The sequence below is a fragment of the Erpetoichthys calabaricus genome, chromosome 2, assembly GCF_900747795.2.
Source record: "Erpetoichthys calabaricus chromosome 2, fErpCal1.3, whole genome shotgun sequence".
NCBI classification, from domain to species: Eukaryota; Metazoa; Chordata; class Cladistia; order Polypteriformes; family Polypteridae; genus Erpetoichthys; species Erpetoichthys calabaricus.
The window spans coordinates 198548865-198573347 of NC_041395.2; the positions used below are offsets into that span (position 1 = coordinate 198548865).

Genomic DNA, 24483 nt, shown 5'->3' on the forward strand with positions numbered 1-24483 from the left:
TATATATATATATATAATATATGTGTGTATATATATGTATATATATATATATGTGTGTATATATGTATGTATATATATATATGTGTGTATATATGTATGTATATGTATATATATATATATATATATATATATGTGTATATATATATATATATATATATATATATATATATATATATATATATATATATATGTGTATATATATAAAAGACAGCAACACTTATAACAATGACAACACAATTACATTGACAATCATGTTACGTTATTTTTAAAATGTTTCCTTTTTTTTTTTTCATAACCTCTCTAACACACTACTTCTCCGCTGCGAAGCGCGGGTATTTTGCTAGTATATGATATATAATGTGCATATATGTAATGGTGTTCAGTAACTGAAACTATGACATCTAAAACTGCTAATAGTAATTTCACAGTTTGTACTAGATATCATAATCTCTTTCATCCATGGATATTTCTATATCCAAACTTAACAGAGTACGGTTTATTTTCACCAGTATACATCATAGTTTGTCACGAAAAATATATTGAAAACAATGTATATTACTCTCAATTAATTGTGATGTAATTGTTATATCTGGCCATACTTCTCTTATTTCGGAACTCTTATCATTATGCACCTGAAGTCCAACTCGCAAATGGTACTTAATCATTATTGCTAGCTGATGAAGACTTTATAAAGTTCATTATTTTCTTAAAACCCAATTTGTGCCTAGAGATTTCTGTAAGAACACTCTAGGAAGTGCTTATGGCAGTTTTAAGAGGACAAATTATCTTGCATATTTCACATAAAAATAAATTGCAGACTAGAAGGACATTTGAGCTGATTACTGAGATTCCTATAACTCATAAGGAATGTGCACGATTGCCAAATGATGTACTCTTAAGGAAAAGGTTGTCTCTATTAAATGTGAATTTAATCTTTTGATTACAAAAGAAATGGCAACCCATTGAAAGACCAATACGTTTTGCTATTACAGCCTCAGCTATCCAACTCTGAAAGCAATCTGCAATAATATAGCTCAAAGGGGAAAAGAAAATATCACTTTATGCCAATGATATTGTGCTTTATATCTTGAACCTATACTCATTTTTGCCATTTGTATTACATAAGCTAGGCAGATACGCTGCAGACTCCCGGCACCCCTGGCCTGCATTAACCAAGTTAGAAAATAACACGACAAATTTCATAAGATTTCTGGATTTAGAATAAGAGTGTGCTTTTAATTTTGTGCAGGATGGATCAAGCTAGATCACTTCCCACTAACTATATCAAATCAGTTCAGAGACCTGGGAATTATTATTGCAAGAAAGTAAAAGTATCTCTTGAACATAATTTTGGTATGATCATGGAAAATATTAAACAAGATATTAATAGATGAGTGTCCATCCACCTTACTCCAGCCAGCAGAATTAATATTATTAAAAGAAATAGCCTCTCAAAGATAGTAAACTAATTTCAGAGCATCACTATATACTGTATATAATAAATCCTTCTTTAATAAGTTAGACTTCATTTTGACCTCATTTATCTGGAATTCTTAAACTTAGGTAATGACATGTTACCTTAAGCTTTAGATCTCTATAGAATCCCCTTTTTACTGCTTGGACATTAAGTTCTAGATAAGATTAGATAAACATTTTTAAACTCCATGGGGAAATTCAGGTCCATGCAGCAACAGAAACATAAAATGTTAAGATATAGAGCCACAGGACAAATAATACAGCCACTCCATCTATAGACAGATAAATAATAGAATAAATAGATAGAATAAATATTGTGCAGATATCTCATAATAAAGTAAACAAATACATCGGGAGGAAGCATTTTGTTACCTGATAGCAGTGGGCAGGAAAGGCACCCCAGAGTGTGCTTCTTAGCACACCAATGTGGATTGAGCCTGTGGGTAGAAGTAGAGGGGCCTTCTGGAAGTGATGAATGGAATATTTCATGGTGGCATCCAATTTTGCCATCATCCTCTTTTTCCACAACAGCTTCCAGTGTGTCCATGGTTCACCTAAACAGGCTTTACTGATAATGGAGCAAGCTGCAATAACTGGGCTTCAAGTATTCATACACTAATACATTGGAAATATGAAAGAAATTTGCAATACCACACCAGCGTTGTGCTCTAGCCAATACCAATTACTGTTGGTTACAAACAATCTAGGTTGTTCCATTCATTAAAGATAAAGCATCAGTGTAGGACACATTTTCAGATTATCAGTTGCTCCTACATGTGATCATTACCAATAAGTCCATATAGGTCACTTGATACCATGATATTTAGACCATAATATTCATAATGTATGTGAATTATTTAAACAATTATGCTCAAAATTTAATCTTTCAGTAACACACTATTTTGTTCTGTATACGTACATAAAAATTTCATCTGAAGCACTCTACCAAACTTCCCACATCTTTCACCTGTATCTATCCTTGAAGTGGCACAGGCTATGTTGGATAAAAATGCTAACAGCATCTCAAGAGTATATCTGTAAATGTTAATTTTACCCTTTTTTTGATCTTAGGGAATGGTAGGAAAGGGATCTTTAAATTCTAATTTCTCATTTTTTTAACTGATGCCTTGTGTTTGTATGTTGAAATGATTAGATTGTGCTCACTTCTATATGTGTCTTTGTGTGTCCACCATATATTCGTGTGATTGTTTTTCTTTATGCCCAGGTGTGTTTCTGTGCATCTTCTTCTCTGTAATCTTACATCTTTTCAGTGATTTTACCCATATTTGATTATTGTGTGCATGTGTGTGTTTTGTTTTGGATACATGTTAATTAATTGCACATGTGTGCTCATGTTCTCATATTGCTGAAAAGCATGATTCTTTGAGCGCATGTAGGTGTATATCTGTCATTTTCTCTGTTATTATGGGTGTGGGTATCATTGTCAGTCCTCGAGTTTGTCAGTTTGGATACTTAAGTGAACATCAAATCTCTACTTTCTTTGGATATGCTGTGGTCTCAGTATTTCTGACTTGAACTACAGTGCAGAGAGTGAGAATGTGAAGCACCAGGTGGTGCAGTTGAGTGGGCTGAAACAGAGTTTTGTTGTCAGTGGCCCCTTCTCAGTGCTGGAACCACATACCTGCTGAAATTTCATTATTTAGTAACCAAGACGGCATGCCACACAGTTACAATCGGAGCTTACACCTTTCCCTTTAAATACACACACACCAAACGTTACAGAAGTTGCAAAGTGGATGCTGCACAAGTTACCTGCCTCTTGGAAACGTCGGATTAAAAAATAAGAATTTCTGTCATATAAGAGTTAGGCATTTATATCACGACATGGAGTCAACCCGCCAATAATAGGGCTCACATAGACTGAGGGTTCCAGTGGGCAGAATGAACATTTGTTCTAATTGAGAAGCTGAACTAACACAGACGTTTTTTGTATATCTTGAACTGAACAATGCCATGCCCATATTTCTCCCATGGGATTTGCCAGAAGAATTACCAGTGGTGGGAACGCGCCAGCTTGCCAGTTTCTGCACTCCGTCACTCCAGTCAAGATAAACTCTCCTGGAGTGGCGTGTCAGAGAGATTAAGCCGACTTGGCGCCCAGCAACTCATGCTGTTGACAGGGTGTCGCCTTCAGGTACTGGGCTCTACTGAGAGGCTGGCGCTTGTGTCAGCACTTGTCAGCAGGCATGCCACTTATTACATTGTACGCATGTGGGGGACTGACCTTGAACATTTTTCTACAGAGGACTTTGTAGATTCGTGCAGCTGATCAAGAGGATGATTGTCTAGTGGAGGGGGTATTAAGGGTTTCACTTAGAAATTGCTCAGTCAGGTATGTTGCATTACCAAGAAGTGGACAACACCCCTTCTTCATAAACTGTGTGTCATTTTATCTGGCAGTGGACACAAGTGAGGCAGTGGTGTCAAGTAAGATATTTGAGACAAAATAATGGTCACATAAGGTGTACTACGTACTGACACAGATTTTGTAGCAGACTAGCAGAGACTTTCAAAAACTGTTTACCATGTCACACTGATCATGTAACCTGATCCTGCATCACATGTATTTAACACGCTTGTTTGTCTATCCGGTTGATAATGCCCCTACCCTGTTTACTATCTGAGTATGTGTTGGATATAAAAGCCCAACCATTTTGACTCCCAAATAAATTTATACCTTCCTTAATCTGGACCTGTCAGATATTCACTGTTGATTGTGTGCCTCACAGATTTGCTGGCAGTACCACCCACTGTCCCTTTTCAGTGTGACTATATAGAAATGGCCCTGTGCCTGGTAAAGGAAGTTAACAATTGATGCTGTCAGGCATATTTCAGATGACCACTGGCAGCCGATTTCCTGTGGTTTCCAGGTGTGGAGACACATGATGCCGAATCTCAAATTAGTGGCCTGACGCTTTATGGGTGACTAATGACAGTAATTTGCCGCTTTCCCTTGGTGAATTTCAACTAGCACCTGCATTCTAGCATACTGTCACTGTGCCATGTCAGCATGGGCAGGAGAGGTCAGTAGATTTTCTGCCCTCAATAGCAGGGCTGCAGGACTGGCATTTCTGAGAACAGAATATTTTTTGCTTATTGAGTTCAAGCTACAGCCATTCTGCACTAAACTTAAAAGGTATGGATGGTATCCTCAGAGTTGTGGTAGGGAAATGTCAGCTGGCCTGAAAGAGATGGGTTTGACACATCATGATGCTGGCATGTGTCAGTGACACAGACGCATTTGGCAGAACAGCGTGATATTCTGGTGGGGCTGAATGCACAAGCAGAATATGCATGGGGGTCAGTTGGATGCATAGAGAAGAGGCTGGCTTTCTTCCAGATTCTAGTAATTTCAGTGAGGTGCTAACGGGGTCAAAAAGGAGGATTACTGACAGATGTGGGAGATGCAAATAAGGATGTAGATTAAAACAAGTGAGATCCTGTAGCAATGGCCTGCTCCAGGTCTGCAAGGGAGACATTTAAACTAAAGGCACCTGTTCCAGCTAGATGTGACAGACTGCAGTGTGGATTCATTGCTGCATTGTTACTTCATTACTGGACCCCCACCCCCCTGTGCCCCTCAGGGGTTAAGTATAGCATGCTGATCGGAGGCAAACTAACATAATGCAGGGTTCAGAAAGAAAATGCATGCTCAGCAAATTATCTCAGGGGTGGGAGGTTTTGCTGTTCTTTGAGATGCACACTCGCTGCAGAGTCTTGCTGCCTAAAGCTTCTGAAGTGCACCATCATCGCCACCCCCTCCCCCAGCCCCCTTTAAAATATTTGCTGGAAGGCTTTTTGCTGCTGTTTCGCCACCAATTGTTTGACTGACTGACTGACTAACCTAAGATCTACTTGGAGTAGACTGATCTTGCACGTAGCTTTACATAAGAACAGATATAAATTTTATGTACTGACTCTGACCTGAACTCCCTTCATCTGTAGCACATACAGTAATGTGTAGGAGATCAGATGATGGCACTTTGACACTGAGAGCGCTGTAAATGACCAATATCAGACTGAATTTTATTCAGAAAGTGGTACACACCCAAAGAGGAGAGGGATGAGTATTTCCTGTGAGAGTGGTACATCTTTTAATGATGCTTACAAATGAGCATCTTTTGATCAGCAGTCATTGGACAATAAAATATGAAAGGATTCCAACTAGACTAACTAGAAGTAAGGATTCCAGTCTGGCAGGATGAGCCTCATAGTAGATTTGAAGGAGAGTAAGATATCATATAATCAGGCTTTTATTAAAGCCAAAAGATATTGAAATCTCTAAGGATCAAACTGCAAGAAGGTAAGACAGCATGGTACCAAAATCTAAGAGGGTAAGCAGAGGATACTTTTGTACATTTCGAAAATCTGATAGGCTCAGATGCTGTATTACCTGAACTAGAATACCACTTGGAAATTTTAGTTTTAAAATATCATTTGGGAAATGTAAAGGGTATTAACACCTAATAGGGTCAGTCTGCAGTGCTATAAGACATTCTAAAACTCTCCAGTTTGGGCAGGTAAGCATTCATTATATTGCACAGGATAATGAAATAAAGCTGCAGGACACTGGTGTCTGACAAAAATCGCTCCATTGTAAGGTACTACATTTGTTAATATCATGTTCAACTACTAAAATAAAATGTAAGTGAAAAACACCAATCCGGAGGCTTATAGGGAAAACTACCTATAGTAGGTTGGTGCATATATATCTATAGCCCGTCTCATCTTAGTCTTAACATCAGTGTCCTCACTCTCTGCAGTTTTGGATGTCTGCTCTGGCCACTACCATCCCTGTCCCATGTGGAGCCTTCATGCCTGTATTTGTGATTGGTAAGTTTCATTGTGCTGCAATCTGTTCTATAAATGTTTGTGTCATACTAATCAAAGTACTTGCATGCTTTTATTTTTGTACAGGTGCAGCATTTGGTCGGCTAGTTGGTGAGAGTATGGCAGCCTGGTTTCCAGATGGAATTCATGCAGATGGCAATATTTACCGTATTGTGCCAGGAGGCTATGCTGTGGTTGGTGAGTTGCAGTTTTCTCTTTCAGTGCTCTATTGTCAAGTGTAGGTTGCCTTCAGCTTGTTTCTAAGTAGATCAGACTCCTAGGGTTAAATCTACAAGATACTAAGTTTAGACATGCTCTAGTGTGCAAAAGGTCAGGCTGCTTGAGTGAAACACTTTGCAGGACAACTGGTATGATAATTTTATGTATTTATATTGCCAAAAAGTAGACAGATTTTGAAGCCAGAGGCCAACCTTTTCCCCTGTATTCTTCTTTTTTTGTATAATCTATTAAAGTACAGGTAGTCCCCAGGTTACGGACATCCGACTTACAAACGAGGTCGCAGCTGCGACGCATGCACCTCAGTAACTGCCGCTCCATCATCTTCGGCCTGGGGATGCTGCAAGCGGTTGTTGGAGGGAGGCGATTTCGCTGATTGTGCAGTTAAGTGTCCCTCGGGCAGCTCCCGGCGGCAAGCGGTGACCCGTGGTCCATAGTCACCGGAGCCACAGCTATCGCTCGTGTGCAGGACGATGGTTCACTGCCCACCCACTAAGCTACCGCAGCTACTGCTTCTGACTGGACGCAGGCTGGATGGAGCGGAGTGGGGAGTTTCACTGCCCGCCCAGCACACACGGCTGGTAATGCTGCAAGCGGTGACCCGGTTGTGGCTGAACGAGGTGGCGGGGGTAGTATTGTTGTGTGCCTCGGATGGCTGCCTGTTGAATTGGGGTTGGGCGATTCACTACCCGCCTTTGGCCGCACCGCGTTCATTCTTGGTGGGCGGACACTGTAGGTAGCATACTGTAGTGGAGGTGACTGTGAGGTGGGCTGGTGATGAACCCCCCCCTCGCCACCCCCAGTCATTCTCAATAGCAAGCCTGCTTGTACTGTTACGCACATAGCAGGAAGTTGTCTCTTGTTAGTACATCAGACGTGTTGATGGGTGCCTTCCTGCTGTGGTAGCGTGTACTGTATAGCGCTGTGCAGAAGAGCTCATCTTAACCTTTTGTCTTCACCTTTCAAGAATGTCTCTGAAACACAAATCTGATGCAAGTGCTGGTGATACAGTAAAGAAGAGAAAAACCATCACCATTGAAAATAAAGTAGAAATAACAAAAAGGTCAGAGAGCAGTAAAACTCCATCATTCACTGGCAGAGCACTTGGTTACAGTCGGTCAACAATAGCATTTATTAAAATAATGTACCTGTTCCGACTTACATACAAATTCAACTTAAGTACAAACCTACAGTCCCTATCTCATACGTAACCCGGGGACTGCCTGTAGTAACAGAGGTTCTTTACTATAGGTCAGCCATATCACCCCATAGCTATTTACCTAAGTGGTCATCATCTATATACTTCTTACATTTTCTCTTTTACAGGAGCTGCAGCCCTCTCTGGAGCAGTGACCCACACTGTGTCCACAGCAGTCATTGTGTTTGAGTTAACTGGACAGATCTCCCATATCCTGCCCGTGATGATAGCTGTGATTCTTGCCAATGCTGTGGCCCAGAGCCTCCAGCCATCCCTTTATGATAGCATCATCCGCATCAAGAAACTTCCTTACCTTCCAGAACTAGGTTGGGGTCATCATGAGTAAGTTATTCATCATATGCAGTGTCCTTAACATGCTTTTAGTAGATAATTTTTTTTTTTCTGAAACATGTTTGTATTTCCTTGTTCTTCTTCTTTTGGCTGCTAAGGAGTCGCTACAGTTGATCATCTTTTTCCATATCTTCCTATCCTCTGCATCTAGCTCCATTACACCCACCACCTTCATGTCCTCTCTCACCACATCCCTAAACCTTCTGTTAGGCCTCCCTCTTTTCCTTTTACCTAGCAACTCCATCCTTAACATCCTTCTCCCAACATACCCAACATCTCTCCTCTCCTCTGAATATGTCCAAAACAATGCCATCTCTTCTCTCTGGCTTTGCCTCCCAAATGTCCAGCCTGAGCTGATCCTCTAATGTACTCGTTCCTAATCCTGTCCATCCTCTTTATACCTAAAGCAAATCTTAACATCTTTAACTCTGCCACCTCCAGCTCTGTCTTCTGTTTCTTGGGCAGTGCCACCGTCTCCAAACAATATAACATAGCTGGTCTCATACCATCTTGTAGACCTTCCCTTTCACTCTTGCTGGTACGTGTCTGTCACAAATCACCCTTGACACTTTTCTCCACCCTGCCTGCACTCTCTTTTTCACCTCTCTTCCACACTCCTTATTACTCTGTACTGTTGATCCCCAAGTATTTAAACTCCACCACCTTTGCCAGCTCTATTCCCTGCATCGTCACTATTCCTCTGACCTCCCTCTCATTCACACACATGTATTCTGTCTTATTCCTGCTGACCTTCCTTTCCTCTCTAGAGCATATCTCCAACTTTCCAGGGTCTCCTCGACCTGCTCCTTACTCTTGCTACAGATCACTAGGCACCCTGTCATATACTTTCTCTGAGTCCACAAAGACACAATGTAAATCCTTCTGGCCTTCTCCATACTTCTCCATCAACAACCTCAGAGCAAACATCACATCTGTATTTCTCTTTCCTGGCATGAAACCATACTGCTGCTCACTAATCATCACAACCCTTCTTAACCTAGCTTCCACTACTCTTTCCCGTAACTTCATGCTGTGGCTCATCAATTTTAGCCCTCCGTAGTTACAATAGTTCTGCACATCTGTTATTCATAAAAATTGGTACCAATACACTTCTTCTCCACTCCTCGGGCATCTTCTCACTTTCCAAGATTGCATTTAACAATCTGGTTAAAAGCTCCATTGCCATCTCTCCTAAACACCTCCATGCTTCCACAGGTATGTCATCTGGACCAACTGCCTTTACATTCTTTATCCTCTTCATAGCTGTCCTTACATCCTTTTTGCTAATCCTTTTCACTTCCTGATTCACTATCTCCCCATCATCCAGTCTTCTCTCTATCTCTCTCTCTCTCTCTCTCTTTCTTCATTCATCAGCCTCTCAAAATACTCTTTCCATTTGCTCAACATACTCTCCTCATTTGTGAGTACGTTTCCATCTTTATCCTTTATCACCCTAACCTGCTGCACATCTTTCTCAGCTCTGTCCCTCTGTCTAGCCAGTTGGTACAGGTCCTTTTCACCCTCCCTACTGTCCAACCTCTCATACAACTCATCATATGCATTTTCTTTAGCCTTTGACACCTCTCTTCACCTTATACCTTATCTCCTTGTACTCCGGTCTACTTCCTGCATCTCTCTGACTATCCCACTTCTTCTTCGACAACCTCTTCCCCTGTAAACTCTCCTGTACTTCCACATTCCACCACCAGGTTTCTTCTGCTGTAGTTGCCCAGTTATTCGATAACTCTGCACTGCCACCAAGTGCCTGTTTTACCTTCTCCCTAAACCCAACCTTAGAGTCTTCCTTTTTCAACTTCCACCATTTGATCCTTGGCTCTGTCCTCATTCTCCTCCTCTTCTTGATATCCAGCATCATCCTACAGACCACCATCTTATGCTGCCTAACTACACTTTCCTCTGCCAACACTTCACAGTCTCCAGTCTCCTTCAGACTGACCCTCCTGCATAGGATATAATCTACCTTTGTGTGTCTTCCTCCACTATTGTACGTGACCCTGCATTCCTCCCTTTTCTTAAAATACCTATTCACCACAGCTGTGTCCAACATTTTTGCAAAATCTACTACCATCTGACCTTCTGCATTCCTCTCCTTGACACCATACCTACCCATTACCTCCTCATTTTCTCTGTTCCATTCACCAACATGTTCATTGAAATCCACTCCAATTACTTCTCTCTCTCTCTCTCTTTCCCTTGGGTATACTTACTCTCCACCTCTTCATCCAACTCACTCCAGAAATCTTCTTTCTCATCTATCGCACAGCCAACCTGCGGGGCATATGCACTAACAATATTCATCACCATACCTTTGAGTTTCGTAATCATTACTCTGACAGGCACTCTTTTCACCTCCAAAACACTCTTGACGTACTGTTCTTCAGGATAGCCCCTACCCCATTTCTCCTCCCGTCCATACTATTTTAGAACAATATGAACCTACCTCCGATACACCTGGCCTTACACCCTATTCTATTTAGTCTCTTGCACGCATAATATGTCAACCTTCCTTTTTTCCATCATATCAGCTATCTCTCTCTCCTTGCCAGTCATACTGCCAACATTCAGAGTTCCTACCCTCCCTTCCACTCTCTTTACCTTCCTCTTCTCCCTCTGCCTCCAGACATGCCTCCCCCCTCTTCTTCTCCTCCTTCGGCCAATAGTAGCCCAATTTCCGTCAGCACCCTGTTGGCTAACAGTACTGCTGGTAGCCATTGTTAACCTGGGCCATGACCTATCTGGTATGTAAATCTGTACTGTAGTTCGTATATTGATCTGGCAAAACCCTCCCCATATATCCGGACTTGGGACTGGCACGAAGAAAGACACTGGTTTATGCATCCCCTGTGGTTGAGTTTTGTATGTCCTATGTTAGGTTATTTTAATGTATGTTTCAAAGCCTAGGCACTACCACACATCTGTTTTTAAAACAATTTCCTAAGTATAATGCAAAAAAAACACATGTCAAAATAGCTTTATTGTTGTCGGTAAGAAACACTGCACAACAAAGAAGAGAAATTATTTCACAGCTGGTTCCATTCTTATTACTGAGTTAATTTTTACAAACCGGACAAACTCTCTCTTGTAGAGTTTTTACAGTTTGGCCAGACCTAATTGGAAATTAGGTATACAGTTATATTTCAGCAAGTCCAGTACATTCTTTTTGCCAAAGTTTGGTGCAGTGTTCCTAAGGTGTTTGGTGCAGTGTTCCTAAGGTGTTTGGTGCAGTGTTCCTAAGGTGTTTGCTTTCCTGGTAATTCTCATGCTTTTGCTGAGTGGGCATGTTAACTATTCCCTGAGAGCTTAAGAGACTGGGTTGACAAATGAGCTATGAATTCATAGTTCAGCAGTTGCCAGAGGTCCTTCTGATTGCTAGACAAACAAATGAGCAGATAGAGTTGGGACTGTTGTGATGAAGGCAGGACCCCACACTTTGTAAAGAGCTATTAGTGTTTGCAGATGTAGAGGTAGTCAGTGCAGCAGGACTTTAGTTGATGATCCATGCAATATTATGCTATTAAGAATGAGAAAGGAATAAACACACAGAGAAAATGTGGACATGAGCTGAGAGATATTAAATACACGGCATATATACACTATATGAGGAGGACCCAAGGCTCAGATTTGAAAAAGTGAAGAACACAAGACAGAAGCAGGTAAATTCTGTAGATGGGTAAAGGAACGCCCAAGTTAGGGACATAAGGAGGAAAATCTCAGTAGAAGTGATAGGAGGGACACAAAAGAAAATGACAGTGGTGAACCATGGACAGGGTGATTAATACGTGAAGCAGTAGAGTGTCACAGTGAGAGTGTGCACAAAGAGGGGTTATAAGGAAAAGAAACTAATAGAACATAGTGAGGGTGATACACCTGCTACTATGAGGTACAAGTGAGAGATGTAAAGTATCTAATACTAGGAAAAAAGAAACTGAAAAAAAACATGAAGGTGAGGGATTTACTGAAAAATGGCATAATAGAGGCAGACTTAAAAAAACATAGATGAAAACCATGTAAAAATAGGGTAAGGGAAAAGAGGGGAAGTAGTGTGCTTCAACACCTCATATCATGATAACTCTGTCATCCACCTCTGCTTAAATGAAATGTATTCATAAATGCATGCATTGACTAATGTCCCTTTGGCATCTCTTACACTTTATCATCAACTTATTTCAATTAGAAAATTATTTGTAGTTAACCCTCTACCTTTTCCTAGGAAATACAACATTCGTGTGGAGGACATCATGGTAAGAGACGTGAGGTATATTACCCTGAATTGCTCCTACAGGCACCTGTATGATGTCCTGCAGACCAGCAACCTGAAAACACTGGCACTAGTAGAGACTGCAGGTGAGTGCCACGTGTCCATGAGGCTTAAAGTGTGGGATGGTGATGGCAAAATGGGTGAATTTCTGTCCATATAGTACAGAAAACGAGTGTCCCCCAAAATCTCGTAATAGTGGGTTTTTGTCTATGTAACATACAAAATTGGTGAAGATGATCTATGTATTTTATGGTTGGCTAGTTCGAAACCCTAGACAGTGGATGAGGCTATATTCTTGATGCTATGAAGAATTTTAATGGAGAGTTCCTGTCAATGGCATATGATGGGAAAATTGGTGAAACTCTCTCTATGTAATCTGGGGGCTAATCTCTGTTAGGGAATGAAGCTCGGTTTATTTCATGACCACATGGTGCCCCAAGCTTTGTTGTTTCCTTACCTGTTCTAAGCACAGTTGAAATAAAGTACATAGGCCTTGTCCCTGATCTCCTTCTCCTTTGTCCTTGCTTCAGATTCTATGATTTTGCTGGGTTCCATTGAGCGCTCACAACTCCAGGCATTGCTGACCAATCAGCTTAGCCATCACAAGAGAATGGCTTATCTACGAGAGCAAGCACAGGCAAAGGCTGCCAAGAAGCACTTAGCAGAACAGAGCCAGACTTCTAATGATGTGCACAACCAGAGCTTGCCTCATGAAGTCCGCTTCCAGGTCAGCTTCTGATTATCCTTAAGATGATGGGAGGACAGTGCCTGCCTGGTTATATATAGTATGTTGATGCAAGTAGACATGAACTCACTAAATTTGACACCTTTCCCTGGTGTCATTACCATCCAAGGCTCCCCTTCCTTTTGTTCTGTCTTTTCTGTCCAAGTAACTCATTTTGTTGTTCCAAATTTTCAGCTAGATGAGGCATGTCTGATTTTAGCTACTACAGAAAGATGTAAGTAATTTTCATGATATTTTGAGGGTCCTAGGATGACACGATAAGACACTGTTAACAATACATCCGGGAGTTAGGCTTCTTTCTTAGTTAATCATTAAATGTACCTACAAATTGATTGTATTGTAGACATAGTACAAAGGTGAGCAGTACTGTAGAGGTACATATCTTACCCTTAACAGTACTGCAAAATACTGTGTAATAAGCCTGTATAGTTTTGTGTCCCTCCCTATGAAGAGCTCATAGAGGTTATAATCCTGTCTTTGAGACTGATGACATTGAGACTGAAAAAATGTTGCTTTGAGACAACTTTTTTAAGGGCTGTCAAAGAAAAGAGCAGATTAAAGATAGATTTGAAGGATTCAGAAAGATGCTTCTTCTCTATGCAGATATCCACAGACCAGTCCACTTTCAATCCATCCCGTTTGGTGCCTGAAAAGCCCTTGAAGCCAGCACTCAAACGTCCAAGTAGTAGCACTTCAGAGAGCCCTATGGGTAAGTGAGACCAAGGATCAAAGACCAATCTTAGTGATACAGCCTAGTGAGAATGAAGTACATTGCCTCATTTCTCTCCTCTCCTGGTTATCTTCTTCCCCTCAGTGCTTCCTTCTCTCTCTTTCTCTTTCTCTCTCTCTCTTTCCTGTCAGCATTTTCTTCCATTCTCCTTCCCTTCCCTTTACACTTTTTTGTTCCATTCCTGCTTTTGTTCATTTGTTACTTTTTAATGCTCATACTGTTTCTACCCTTCTCCTGACCCCCCTTTTCTTACTTCCCATTTCCTTTCACTATTGCTTCCTCTTTTTCATTCCTCCTATTCCTTAGTCTTTTTTCTCTCCTCCTTCCTCCTCCTGTCCATTTGCATTTGTGAGCACCTCTACTGGTTTTCCTTGGTGTGCCAAACTCATACCTCACACCATGTCTCTGTCCCACTCCAGGAGCCATGGACAATACGAGCATTGCACTGAAAAGCTTGTTTTGTGCCAGCCCTGCCCCAGAACAAACTGAGGTAGGCTACTACCCCAACCTTGCTTGTTTATGGGAACAGAGTCCCAGTATGGACTTGGGAGCTGGGGAGGGGTTGTGGATCTCAGGCTGTAGTCAGAATGTGTTTCTCTTTGTTTAACTCTCTGTTTCCTCCTGTCATTTTTTATTTTTAAACTAAAGACCAATGAGCTATCAGGGGGTCCTGATAACAGGAAGTCCAAACGAGTGCGGATTTCCGTTGTGGTAAGTCATACCGGACCCCCAAGTCGGCAAGCAAGGATCTGCTATGAAATCCATGAATCAAAACCATCACAACTGAAAGCAGTCTTTCAGCCATTACTGCACTGCCAATCACTGATAATCTCTTTTGTACTGTGCCCATTCTGCTGCTGCCTTGGCCATTTGGATGGAAGAAGCGTGGCATGTGCTCTGGTCCTTATATTTAGGCTTATGTATTTATTCTTACGGGCAGTCCCGATTTTTATCCTTGGGTATAGACATTCAAGAAATGGGTGTCCTCGTATGCTCACACTGATACACCCAGTTCTTTCTGGGGCAGCACTGATTTATTCACAGTATACTTGCTACGTGCTGCGTAGTATGTTAAGGCATCGTTGCACTTGTTTTTCCGTGCTGCTCTCCCTGAGTCTACTCCATCTTTGCCTTTCCTAGAGGACATTCTTCTCAATCTTCCCTCTTTCCATCATATCCTTCCACACACAGTTCCCCCACATCATTATTTATCTTCCCTTGAATCTTCCTCTTATGAGAGGACTTCTCTACACTCCTGTCACTCTCTTTCTAAAACTTACATAATACCTTCCATTAACTTAATTAGAATGTAATCAATCTGACTTTGAACCTCAACATTCCTGAGTTTTTTGGATTCTGCCCTGCCTTCCTGAAGGTGTTCATGCATGCCACCCCAAAGCTATGTGCCGTTTTCAATTTTTTCAGATTCATTTCCACCTTGTTCATCCTAATATCCATTAGTTTAATCAATCTTTTCCATTAATAACCAATACTATAATAATTGGCTCCCCATCTCTCTCTCTCTCTGTCTCATTTTTTGCTTCCAGCTTCTTTCTAAATGCAAATGTTGTCGTCTTCTTCTTAATACTTCTCTTCTGAATATACCATCTGAACTTCATATGTCAATATTACATTTGTGATGCTTTCCACCATTCATTCACTAATCATTAACACTCCTAACTTTCATCACCTTCTACCTCCATTCTTACCTCACCATAACTCCTGTGCCATTTATTCCATTTCCACAATATGCAGATCCACAATAATATCATTTAAAACCATTCAATGTCAGTCTACCTCTTGGTTTCTTTCACCTTATAACACACTGAGTACCTCTGTTCCCTCCTCCTTCTCCAATATTTTTCTTGCTCTACCTGTCATGAATCATACATTTCAAGTGCCAATCTAATATCCACTCTTTCACTTGTTTCTCTAGTGATTAGTTGTATCCCCAGTGACAACCCTTTATGTCTTCTCAAACCAGTAGAGGAGCCCAAGCCTGAAAGGAGAGCCCTAGCTTTCTAATATTCCAAAGTTCATCAGGCACAATTTAATGTTTGCCATCACTTTTTAAGACTGCATAACTTTCTTACATCAGCCGAACATTTTGACAGTGGGCCTGGCCTAGTAGCTTCCCTTTAAGTTGCCTGTTACACCACACAGGGTTACAAGGATATAGTCGCTTTATAGTAGGTTTTTCCCTCCCTTAGCTGAGAGAAGTCCAATTTCTGCTCACCATAAAATATTAAGTTTGCTTTATTAAACCCGTATGGTGAAATGACACTTTATGAAAGTTCACGCACATCAAGTTATAGTCATATACCCACTCTTATGGGCCTTTGTATGCTTTAGGGCAAGCACAATCACAATTCGAGAGTGAGCATGCATGTGACTAACGTAATTGTACTTTCACACAGACAGAAAAACAATTAAGCTTACATAGACGCATGATATTTGCACTTAAGTCCGCCCTGGCATGCTCAGTTTTATACAGATGGAATAGCTCTTACACAGATGCATGTACTGTGTGCTTACAGTTTGGCTGAAGTGTATGCAGGTTGAAGATTCACTCACACTTAAGCTCACACTTTAATGTTACTGCACTTGGACAATTTTGTAACATACACTCTGCAGGAATTTTACTTATAGCCTTGTACATTCATTCTGTCTTGCACCTCGATTGTATGGATGATAGCACAAGCACTCAAGGCCCACAAGACACCACTGCATTGGCTCTTAGTCAAGTAGGTGCTGCAACTTTCATTCACATTTACTTGCATTCTTTTACTCTGACAAGCTAGCCTTTGACACCAAATGATCATTAATCCGCAGAAATGAGCACAGTACAGCTGGAATTAAGAGTAATTGTTTCATCAGATTTGTATCCAGAATGTAAAAGGAAATGCTGCAGCCATTCAATGTGCAGAGGGCAAAGTTCTTTCATCTTTAGTGTTCAGTTTAAGTTTTTTATTCTAGGTGCTATAGACTTGTACATTCAAGACAGGCCCTTCTGTCAGGTATCCCTAGCACTTGGACGGCTGCACCAGAGCCATAGAGAATTCTCACCACATCTCTTCAGTTGCATCACGTATTTATTTTTTTTATTAAAAGCATTTTGTTTGAAGTAACAGTCAAGGTTTCTTCAATAGAGCTAAAGCATCTATTCATCTATTAGCCTGGTGGGATTTTAAAGGGAGAATCCTTCTGCATCATTATTCAGGCTGGACATGCAATAAATCAACAGTTCTGAGAGGTGGTGTGAATTCTAGTGCTGTCTACCCAAAGACACAACAGATTGCAGGCAATTTAATTTTTACTTCTGTCGGAACTTGAAGTGCTAGCTGCCAGTGTGTTAAACTGGCCTACATTATTAGGTGAGATTGGGATAGCCATTTGACATTGTGATATTCAATCAACTGTAATGAAGGTATAGTCTTTTACCAGTGTAGTGATTTAGTCTTATGTAACAGACCTGGCCTTCTGCCCATTTTGGGGGGTTGGGGGCCTGGAGGACTGGCGAGGTTGGCTAAAACAATGGTCAGCTGAGATTTAAAGACCCCACAGACAATGTTTTAAATGTGACCCAAGTGGTCAGTTGAGATGATAATATTTAGTATAATAAGGTGACCCAAGAAGTCTGCTCAATCTAGAGAAGTCTAGTGACATTTCAGTGGGGTGGGCAGTGACTTCAGTCTCTATTCTTCCCATGTTCATTCCATGTCTCCTTCTCTTCTCTCAGTTCTTCTTTTCTCCTCATTCTCCAACTGTTCTTTTCCTGCTCTCATTTTCCCTCCTCTTCATCTCCACCCCCACCCACCACCTCCTTCTCTTCTGAATTTCACATCTTTATGTATTCTTAAACTGACTAGATCAGCAAATGACAGGTGATTTACTTACCACCATTCCAGTGTGACCTGCGGAAGCCTGTACTACCCAAAAGAGTGACCAGCACTTCAGAGACATTTATTAGTTGAGTCTGCTTTACTTGTTTTTGTACTTTTTGGGGAGAAAGACGGAAGCAACCGAAAGGTCACCTTTATAATGAGGCGTCATGAGCGTGTCCAGTGCTTACTGAAGCATCCAAATTGCTGTCACAGACCAATGTGACATTTTGCTGATTGCTGAAGCTGAAAGCGTGACGGAGGGAGCCTGAATTACGAAGCAATTGTGTCAAAGTCAATAATGCCCACAGTCGCTCATATTTCTATTCTGTATCCTTCTAAACCAACTGATTGGCTGGTTGTCCATGTCAGGAGTGTGGGGCCAGCTGCACATATCCCAAGAGTGTGAGTGACTTTAAGGGGAAAAAACGAAGTTAGCCTCGTGGGGGTTTTTAATGAGTTTGATTGTTGGTGGGTGCAGAGTTTTAAGCAGGAAGGCAACAGTTCCATAGTGAATTATGTGGCATCAGGGGTTTGTTAAGAATGTGCCCATGTGAGTGGCAGCAGTGGCTTGAAGTATGTAAACACTGATGACAGGTGTGTGGGCTCCAAATGAATTGACAGATTGCTGTCACTTGTTACCTGTTGTTTAGCTGACTCTGCCCGTGTTGACATAGAGTGCTGATTTGGGTAAATCGGTAAAAGATCTAAGGCAGGCTGGAGGATGAGTAGACAGTCTGTCAATTGCAGCTTGTTCAACTGTAGTGTGACACCGTTATGCCAAAGGTCATTGTAGCAGGTTATACAGCTCTCTTCCAGGATGGTCTTCAGGATGTAGCATTAGCCGGGTCAAGTTTACCCTGGCAGTATCAGCAGCCAGAGGGTCAAGACTGAATTTCAAAGGTTAACTGTCCCTCAGATTTGTTGCATTTTTTTTTTTGTTAATTATGGTTTGCCGGACTAGGTATGAATTATATATCAGCTTTATGGGTCAGTACGATCACCAGGCATTTTGCAAAGAAACATGTTAGATCTACTGAAGGTTTTCAAACGATGTATCACTTTCACACTTTCTGTCTTTGTCTCTAGTTTCTGAAATCTTCAGAATACTGCATCACACCCCTGCAGTGGCACTTGAGTGTGTTATGTAATTTGCTTTTGGCACAAGCTATACTGGCACTTTAAAAGGAAGAGTGCAAACTCTTGATGTTGCCAAACAAATGGGGACAGACTTTTATGAGCATTTGGTAATCCAATGGATAAAATGGTTTTTAGTACTATAAAGTCATGGCGATGTGGAGACGTGATATTTGGGAGGCCAGGCGTAGTGTACTCATTCAGGAGGGTGTGTTGCTTTTTAAATATTGAAATTTTTCCCATTTAACACACCATTTGTTTATTTTGTTTATGCCTGTCATACTGCAGTTTTAATTTTTGATTTTTTTCCAGACCGGTTTATCGGTCTTTGATTTACTGATTTTAGTTTGTTCTAAAGGATCTTTTTCATTCTCTCACCAGGATGAGGTGGACGTTGAGGATGACATGACAGTGTTGGAGGTGAGATTCAGCATGTCATGAATGAATGGCTAATAAGAGTGGGCAAGTCACAAAGAAAATTAGTCAGGGTTAACCTTGTGGGATCAGAAGGTAAATGCCAGTGAAAAGTAGTTACCCAGAGACTTATCTTTACAGAGTGCTGAATCCAGTAGGTTTGACGAGAAAGACTTCATCAAATAGAACCATAGTTAAGAAATTATCGTCCAGAATACGTTTATCAAATGTAGTCTTACATCTTTATTTTTTATATTGCCTGTCCTAGTCAAGACATTCTCAGTATACTTTAAAAATGGTGAATTGCAATGCAACCTGCATTCTAGAGAAATACATGTTGCATAGAAAATTGTAGTTAGGATGAACTGGGGTTTGTTGTAGAGCAGAGCAGAAACCAAGTTCTAAGGCCCAAGTACTGTATGCTTTAAATCAGTACTCTGTAACAGACAAATATACATCAGAAGGTGTCTGAATAACCAGCATAAAGACAACTGATCCCATTGGCTGAAACACTTTTTCAGCCTGTCAGTCATACAACATGTGAGTAAAGAGTGATTTTAAGTAGCAGCATGTAGGGCAAGGTCAGTCAACACTACAGGCAATAGCTGAACTCACACTCCACACTAAGCATTTAAAGCTATAGACTACTTACAAATTACAATGCTTAAAGAAATATTTCACAAGGGCATTCACACTGCAGTGAAACAATATAATATTGAGAAAGACAACCTAACTCCTACCAGAGCGTGTCTGCAATTGTGCACAGAATGCATCTCCCCCCGAGAATCCATTGAAAATCATTTAACATGTAGTTGGCTCTCCCTGCTACACCACCTGCAGTGGCAGGTACCAAGTAATAAGTCTCTTTAGCTTAAAAGCCCGATTTCCTTCTTAGGTTGTCTTTGGCTCTATGCATACTATCTACGCATGACACCCAGTCAAACAAAAAGAAGAGTCATCACATACAGTATTCAGTCAACTATTTCTTTCAGGGTGGTTCCTACATACAGTAAATGAGTAAGTTAGGAAGAAGCTGTCGAAATTCAGTGACTAACTTATAACCCATGTATAAAGTATTGGTGGTTGTTGTAGTCACAAGTCTAGGAGATTGGTGTCAACTCTGATACTGTAACAGCATCACATGTTGAAGTACCAAAATGAGTGATGATAGGAGTAATCTGCTAGATAGCATAGTTTAAAAGTAAACCGGATCAGTGCTCATATATATCAAGCATCTCAGGGTTACTCCTAGGTTCTTACTGCAATTCCTGACTTGGATAAGTTTTTTTTTTTATTTTTTTATTTTTATTTTTTCCTACCGTAGAGTACAATAACAGAAGAATTTATCAAGGGTCCCACACTTAGTCACAGCTTAGTCTCAGAAGCAGGAGTTCACATTTTAGAGTGAATGACGTCACAATTTTACGGCACCCTGAAGTGCAAAATGGCAAGTTTTCTGATGCACTGAGGATTCACCTCAAAGAGGATGATGATAATATTCAAAAGGACATGAATGCATTCATGTAAAAGGTTTATGCTACTCTCGCAGAGTACTCTAGAGTCATGCATTGCACTTGGGCCATTCACAACAAGTCAACAATAACATTGTAATGAACACCGAGATGGAAAGACCAAGAAACACGCACAGTGAATGATAGTAAAGCCCAATAACAGGCACGTATATTTAACAAAGAATGATCCCCAGCTGTACTTTCAGAAGAGTCTTCTTCCCTCTGTTATAGCCATGTGAAATACCTTGTAAAGTATTGATTATATTGAAACTAGCCACACCATTTCCTGCTCGGTTTATAGTCTTATTAACTCTTCCAGTGTTCCCAATCATTTTCTAGGTTTTCATTATGTGTCTGTTGTGGCCCACCAGGCTGGCACCGCCAGCTGAACCCGACACAGACAAGCGTGGGACACAAGTTCAAGGCACACAGGTTTTATTTTTTCTTTTTCTCGTGGGAAACGCCTTCCCTGTTTCCCACAGGCACAACATAGTCCAAGCACAGCACACAAACAATACTCCTTCTCCACTCTTTTCCTTCTCCTCCACTCCTCTGGTCAAGCTTAGTCTTCCTCCTCCCAACTCCGGCTCCTCGAGTAGTGGCTGCTGGCTCCTTTTATAACACACCCAGAATTGCTCCAGGTGCTTGATTACTCGTTTCCGGTAGCACTTCCGAGTGTGGTGGAAGAACTGCCCAGAAGGGCTTAGTAGCTCCTGCTGCAGCACCCCCTGGCGGCACCTGCGGATCCCAACAGGGCCGCACCACACTCCAACTCCCCATGAAGCCCTACGGGAGTACGAGGCACCACTGCGCTATCGAGCTTCCTGGGGGAGGTAACGCTCTAACGCTCTGGCCACGCTTGTTCCCCCGGTCCTCCCAGTGTGGAGGTGTCCTGGCTGGGCAAGAGCCCCGACCGCACGCTACACTGTCTATCTCTGTGATCCCCTCTTCTGTAAGGCTGCATTTATGCAATTTCCCATGAGTCTAAGCCTGCATTCTTAAACCTTCCCATACTTGTAAAATGTAAAGCAAATATTTCTGAGGTTTATGGAATGTAAAGCTTAGTGTTCTTTTGTGACGTTTTGGTGTCAATCATCCATCCAGTCACAACTATGTTTAGGGTAATATGCTGACTACAGTTTGTATCTATGGCCACCTGTGTGTTAATACTGTGATATCGTTTGTAATTCACATATGCATACTCATCCACACTCTGGGCAATGATGTTTGTGTGTGTGTGCCATCAATCATACCAGCAACTCCAGGAACACCAGCAATTTGCATGAATGAAGCTTACTTCAGCAATATCTCACATGAAGTGGAGGAGAAATATATAAATTGAAAGTTTGGTGCAAAATTTGAGAAATAATTAGCTGTGACCTACCCAAATCATTGCCATTGAAAGCTGCATTTTCCCTGTGGCCAAAAAAATGTAACGTTACCATCCATCCATCCATTATCCAACCCGCTATATCCTAACTACAGGGTCATAGGGGTCTGCTGGAGCCAATCCCAGCACTTTCATTTTGGCTGATAGCATGTGGCTTCTTCGTGTAAATGGATCAATCAAGTGACATACAAGACTTGTTAGGAATATTATTCCTGTCAATATCTTTTTACAAGTTCATTTTTGCTCATCTTTTCCACAATATGTGTGCCGATATCTGCTCGAAAGATATTTTCTGGCAGCTCCTATTGATTTCCTGTTGATGTTAGGTGTAGTTTCCTGAATTAGGAAAACTGATAAAATTCTTTTGCTCCTACTTGTAAGAGTAGGTCCAAACTTGCATTACTCTGACATTTTTGAGCCAATTTTCCGTCTCTGATACACTGCATAAATACTGGTGCAGACATAGTTATTCAGTTTTAGGTCACAAAGAGCCTGATACTGTCCCAGTGGTGTTGGGGTAAGGCAGGGACAAACTTCTCCTGAGCGCAGAAAGCACACCACTGACCTCATTCATGCTCAGTTTAGCATCACCAGTCAACTTAAAGTATGTGTTCTTGGGATGCAGGAGAATGTAGGTGGGTTGTGATTTTTCTATATAGGATTCTGGAGCTGTGAGGTTTCCCAAAACAGTGAAACGTGATCAGTCAGATAGAACTGATTTAAAGCAACCTACCAAAAACAAATATAAGTAAATCTGTAATCGAGCACATACAGTATTATACTTTGACAGATGCACACTGATTTTTTACTTTCAAACGATTCTTACCAGAGGTAAAAAAAATCAAAACAAAATCTCCCAGACAGTATCCATCAGAAGTAATACACTAGAAACTGTCACTGAAAATGACATCTATTAGAAAGAAACCTTCAAAATATATGGAAGCAGAAAGGATCTGTCAGAAGTAATCTACTAAAACAGTCAGTGCGAGGATCCAGCAGAAATATTCTAAGGTCTGATAAAAAAAAATCTCCATCTCTACAATTTATGAATCAACTTCTTTGGGATTTCAGGGACCCAATTGCCACAGCATCCAACACAGGGCAAGCAGAAAACCTGGATAAGATGGTGGTCTGTAGCAGGGTACACAGACCCCTCTGGTTAACAAGTCAGGAAGAGAGAGGAAAAACCCCAGGTTGCACAGAAAGAAACTGTAAATTCCAGACAGACAGGCTGGGATTTGAACCCAGGTCCCTGAAGGTATAAGGCAGCCCCCATACAATACCACTGCAAAAGGAATCTAACGGATCTATTTAAGAATAGAAGGCCCAACAGAATGCAATGAATTAACCATTGCTTTTAAGAAATGCCCTAAGGAATTATCTTAGATCTTCATTGCTGCAATGCTATAGGAATTGATCAGGTAATGATAATAATAATTAAACAGAGAATGCTTGGCACCTGTTGTATTACAGAGACGTCTATTGAGGAGAAGCATTCCATGGCAACTCCAGCTGAAAGAACCCATCTACAGCAGTCGAGTAAAATGACCAGGTAGAGGAAGATAGTTGACAAAGATCTCTCTATGTAGCAGAATCACTTAAGCAGGCACAAATAACAGCAGTGTCTGTCTCGACCTAATTGGTTATTTGTACTACTGATTTTGCTACATCTGAATAGTTTGTGTGGGATGTATATTTTTTTCTTCTGCTTCTTCACATAATTTGTATGTGATAAATAAGTTTTGATTTCATATAATGCATTTCCCCCCACTATAAGGACATGAATTTTACATTGATTCCGAAACTAAATTGGACGTGGGTGAGTGAATATAAAAATGTGCTTTGTGATGGAAGAGTATCCATTTCAGGACCAATTCCTACCCGGCTACTCTGTGGCATCTGACCTGGTGTGCTCATTTGTTGCAGTAGCCAGGTTTTCAGTACATACGCATGAATAATGAGCTAGTTTTTAGGTCTCAATATAGATTTGGTTGTTTTTACAAGCAGTTAAAAATACATGATGCTGTATTGATTTGCCAGATATCTTCTCACAGTTTAGTTTCAAAATACAGAATGCCAACAAGAGCTCACAGTTGCCCTAGTCTTAGCTCTTACTTTGAGGCTGACCGCGTTAAAGTCTACCTGGATAGTGAGCCACCAATTGAGGTCAGAGGCACTATCTTTCTTCATGAGAGAGAACACTGGAGTTCACCAGTGCAATAAAGGAGCAAAGCACCAAAAAGAGGATATTAGAAGCATTATAAAAGAGACTGGCACTGTGCG

At 41.0% G+C, this 24483-nt stretch overlaps 1 protein-coding gene across 5 annotated transcripts in view; it reads left to right on the forward strand.

Moving 5' to 3' along the window:
* Positions 1-24483, forward strand: part of clcn2c (chloride channel 2c) — a 118806-nt gene that overhangs the window by 90777 nt on the left and 3546 nt on the right. For 3 of the 5 annotated variants that reach the window (XM_051922146.1, XM_051922144.1, XM_051922145.1), the window contains 9 exons: positions 6261-6330; positions 6415-6525; positions 7891-8104; positions 12345-12478; positions 12923-13119; positions 13741-13846; positions 14287-14357; positions 14516-14578; positions 19267-19305. In XM_051922146.1, the coding sequence (XP_051778106.1) occupies positions 6261-6330; positions 6415-6525; positions 7891-8104; positions 12345-12478; positions 12923-13119; positions 13741-13846; positions 14287-14357; positions 14516-14578; positions 19267-19305 (1005 nt within the window). The remainder of the gene's footprint in view (positions 1-6260; positions 6331-6414; positions 6526-7890; positions 8105-12344; positions 12479-12922; positions 13120-13740; positions 13847-14286; positions 14358-14515; positions 14579-19266; positions 19306-24483) is intronic. The other 2 variants (XM_028794986.2, XM_028794987.2) reach the window with 1 other exon arrangement.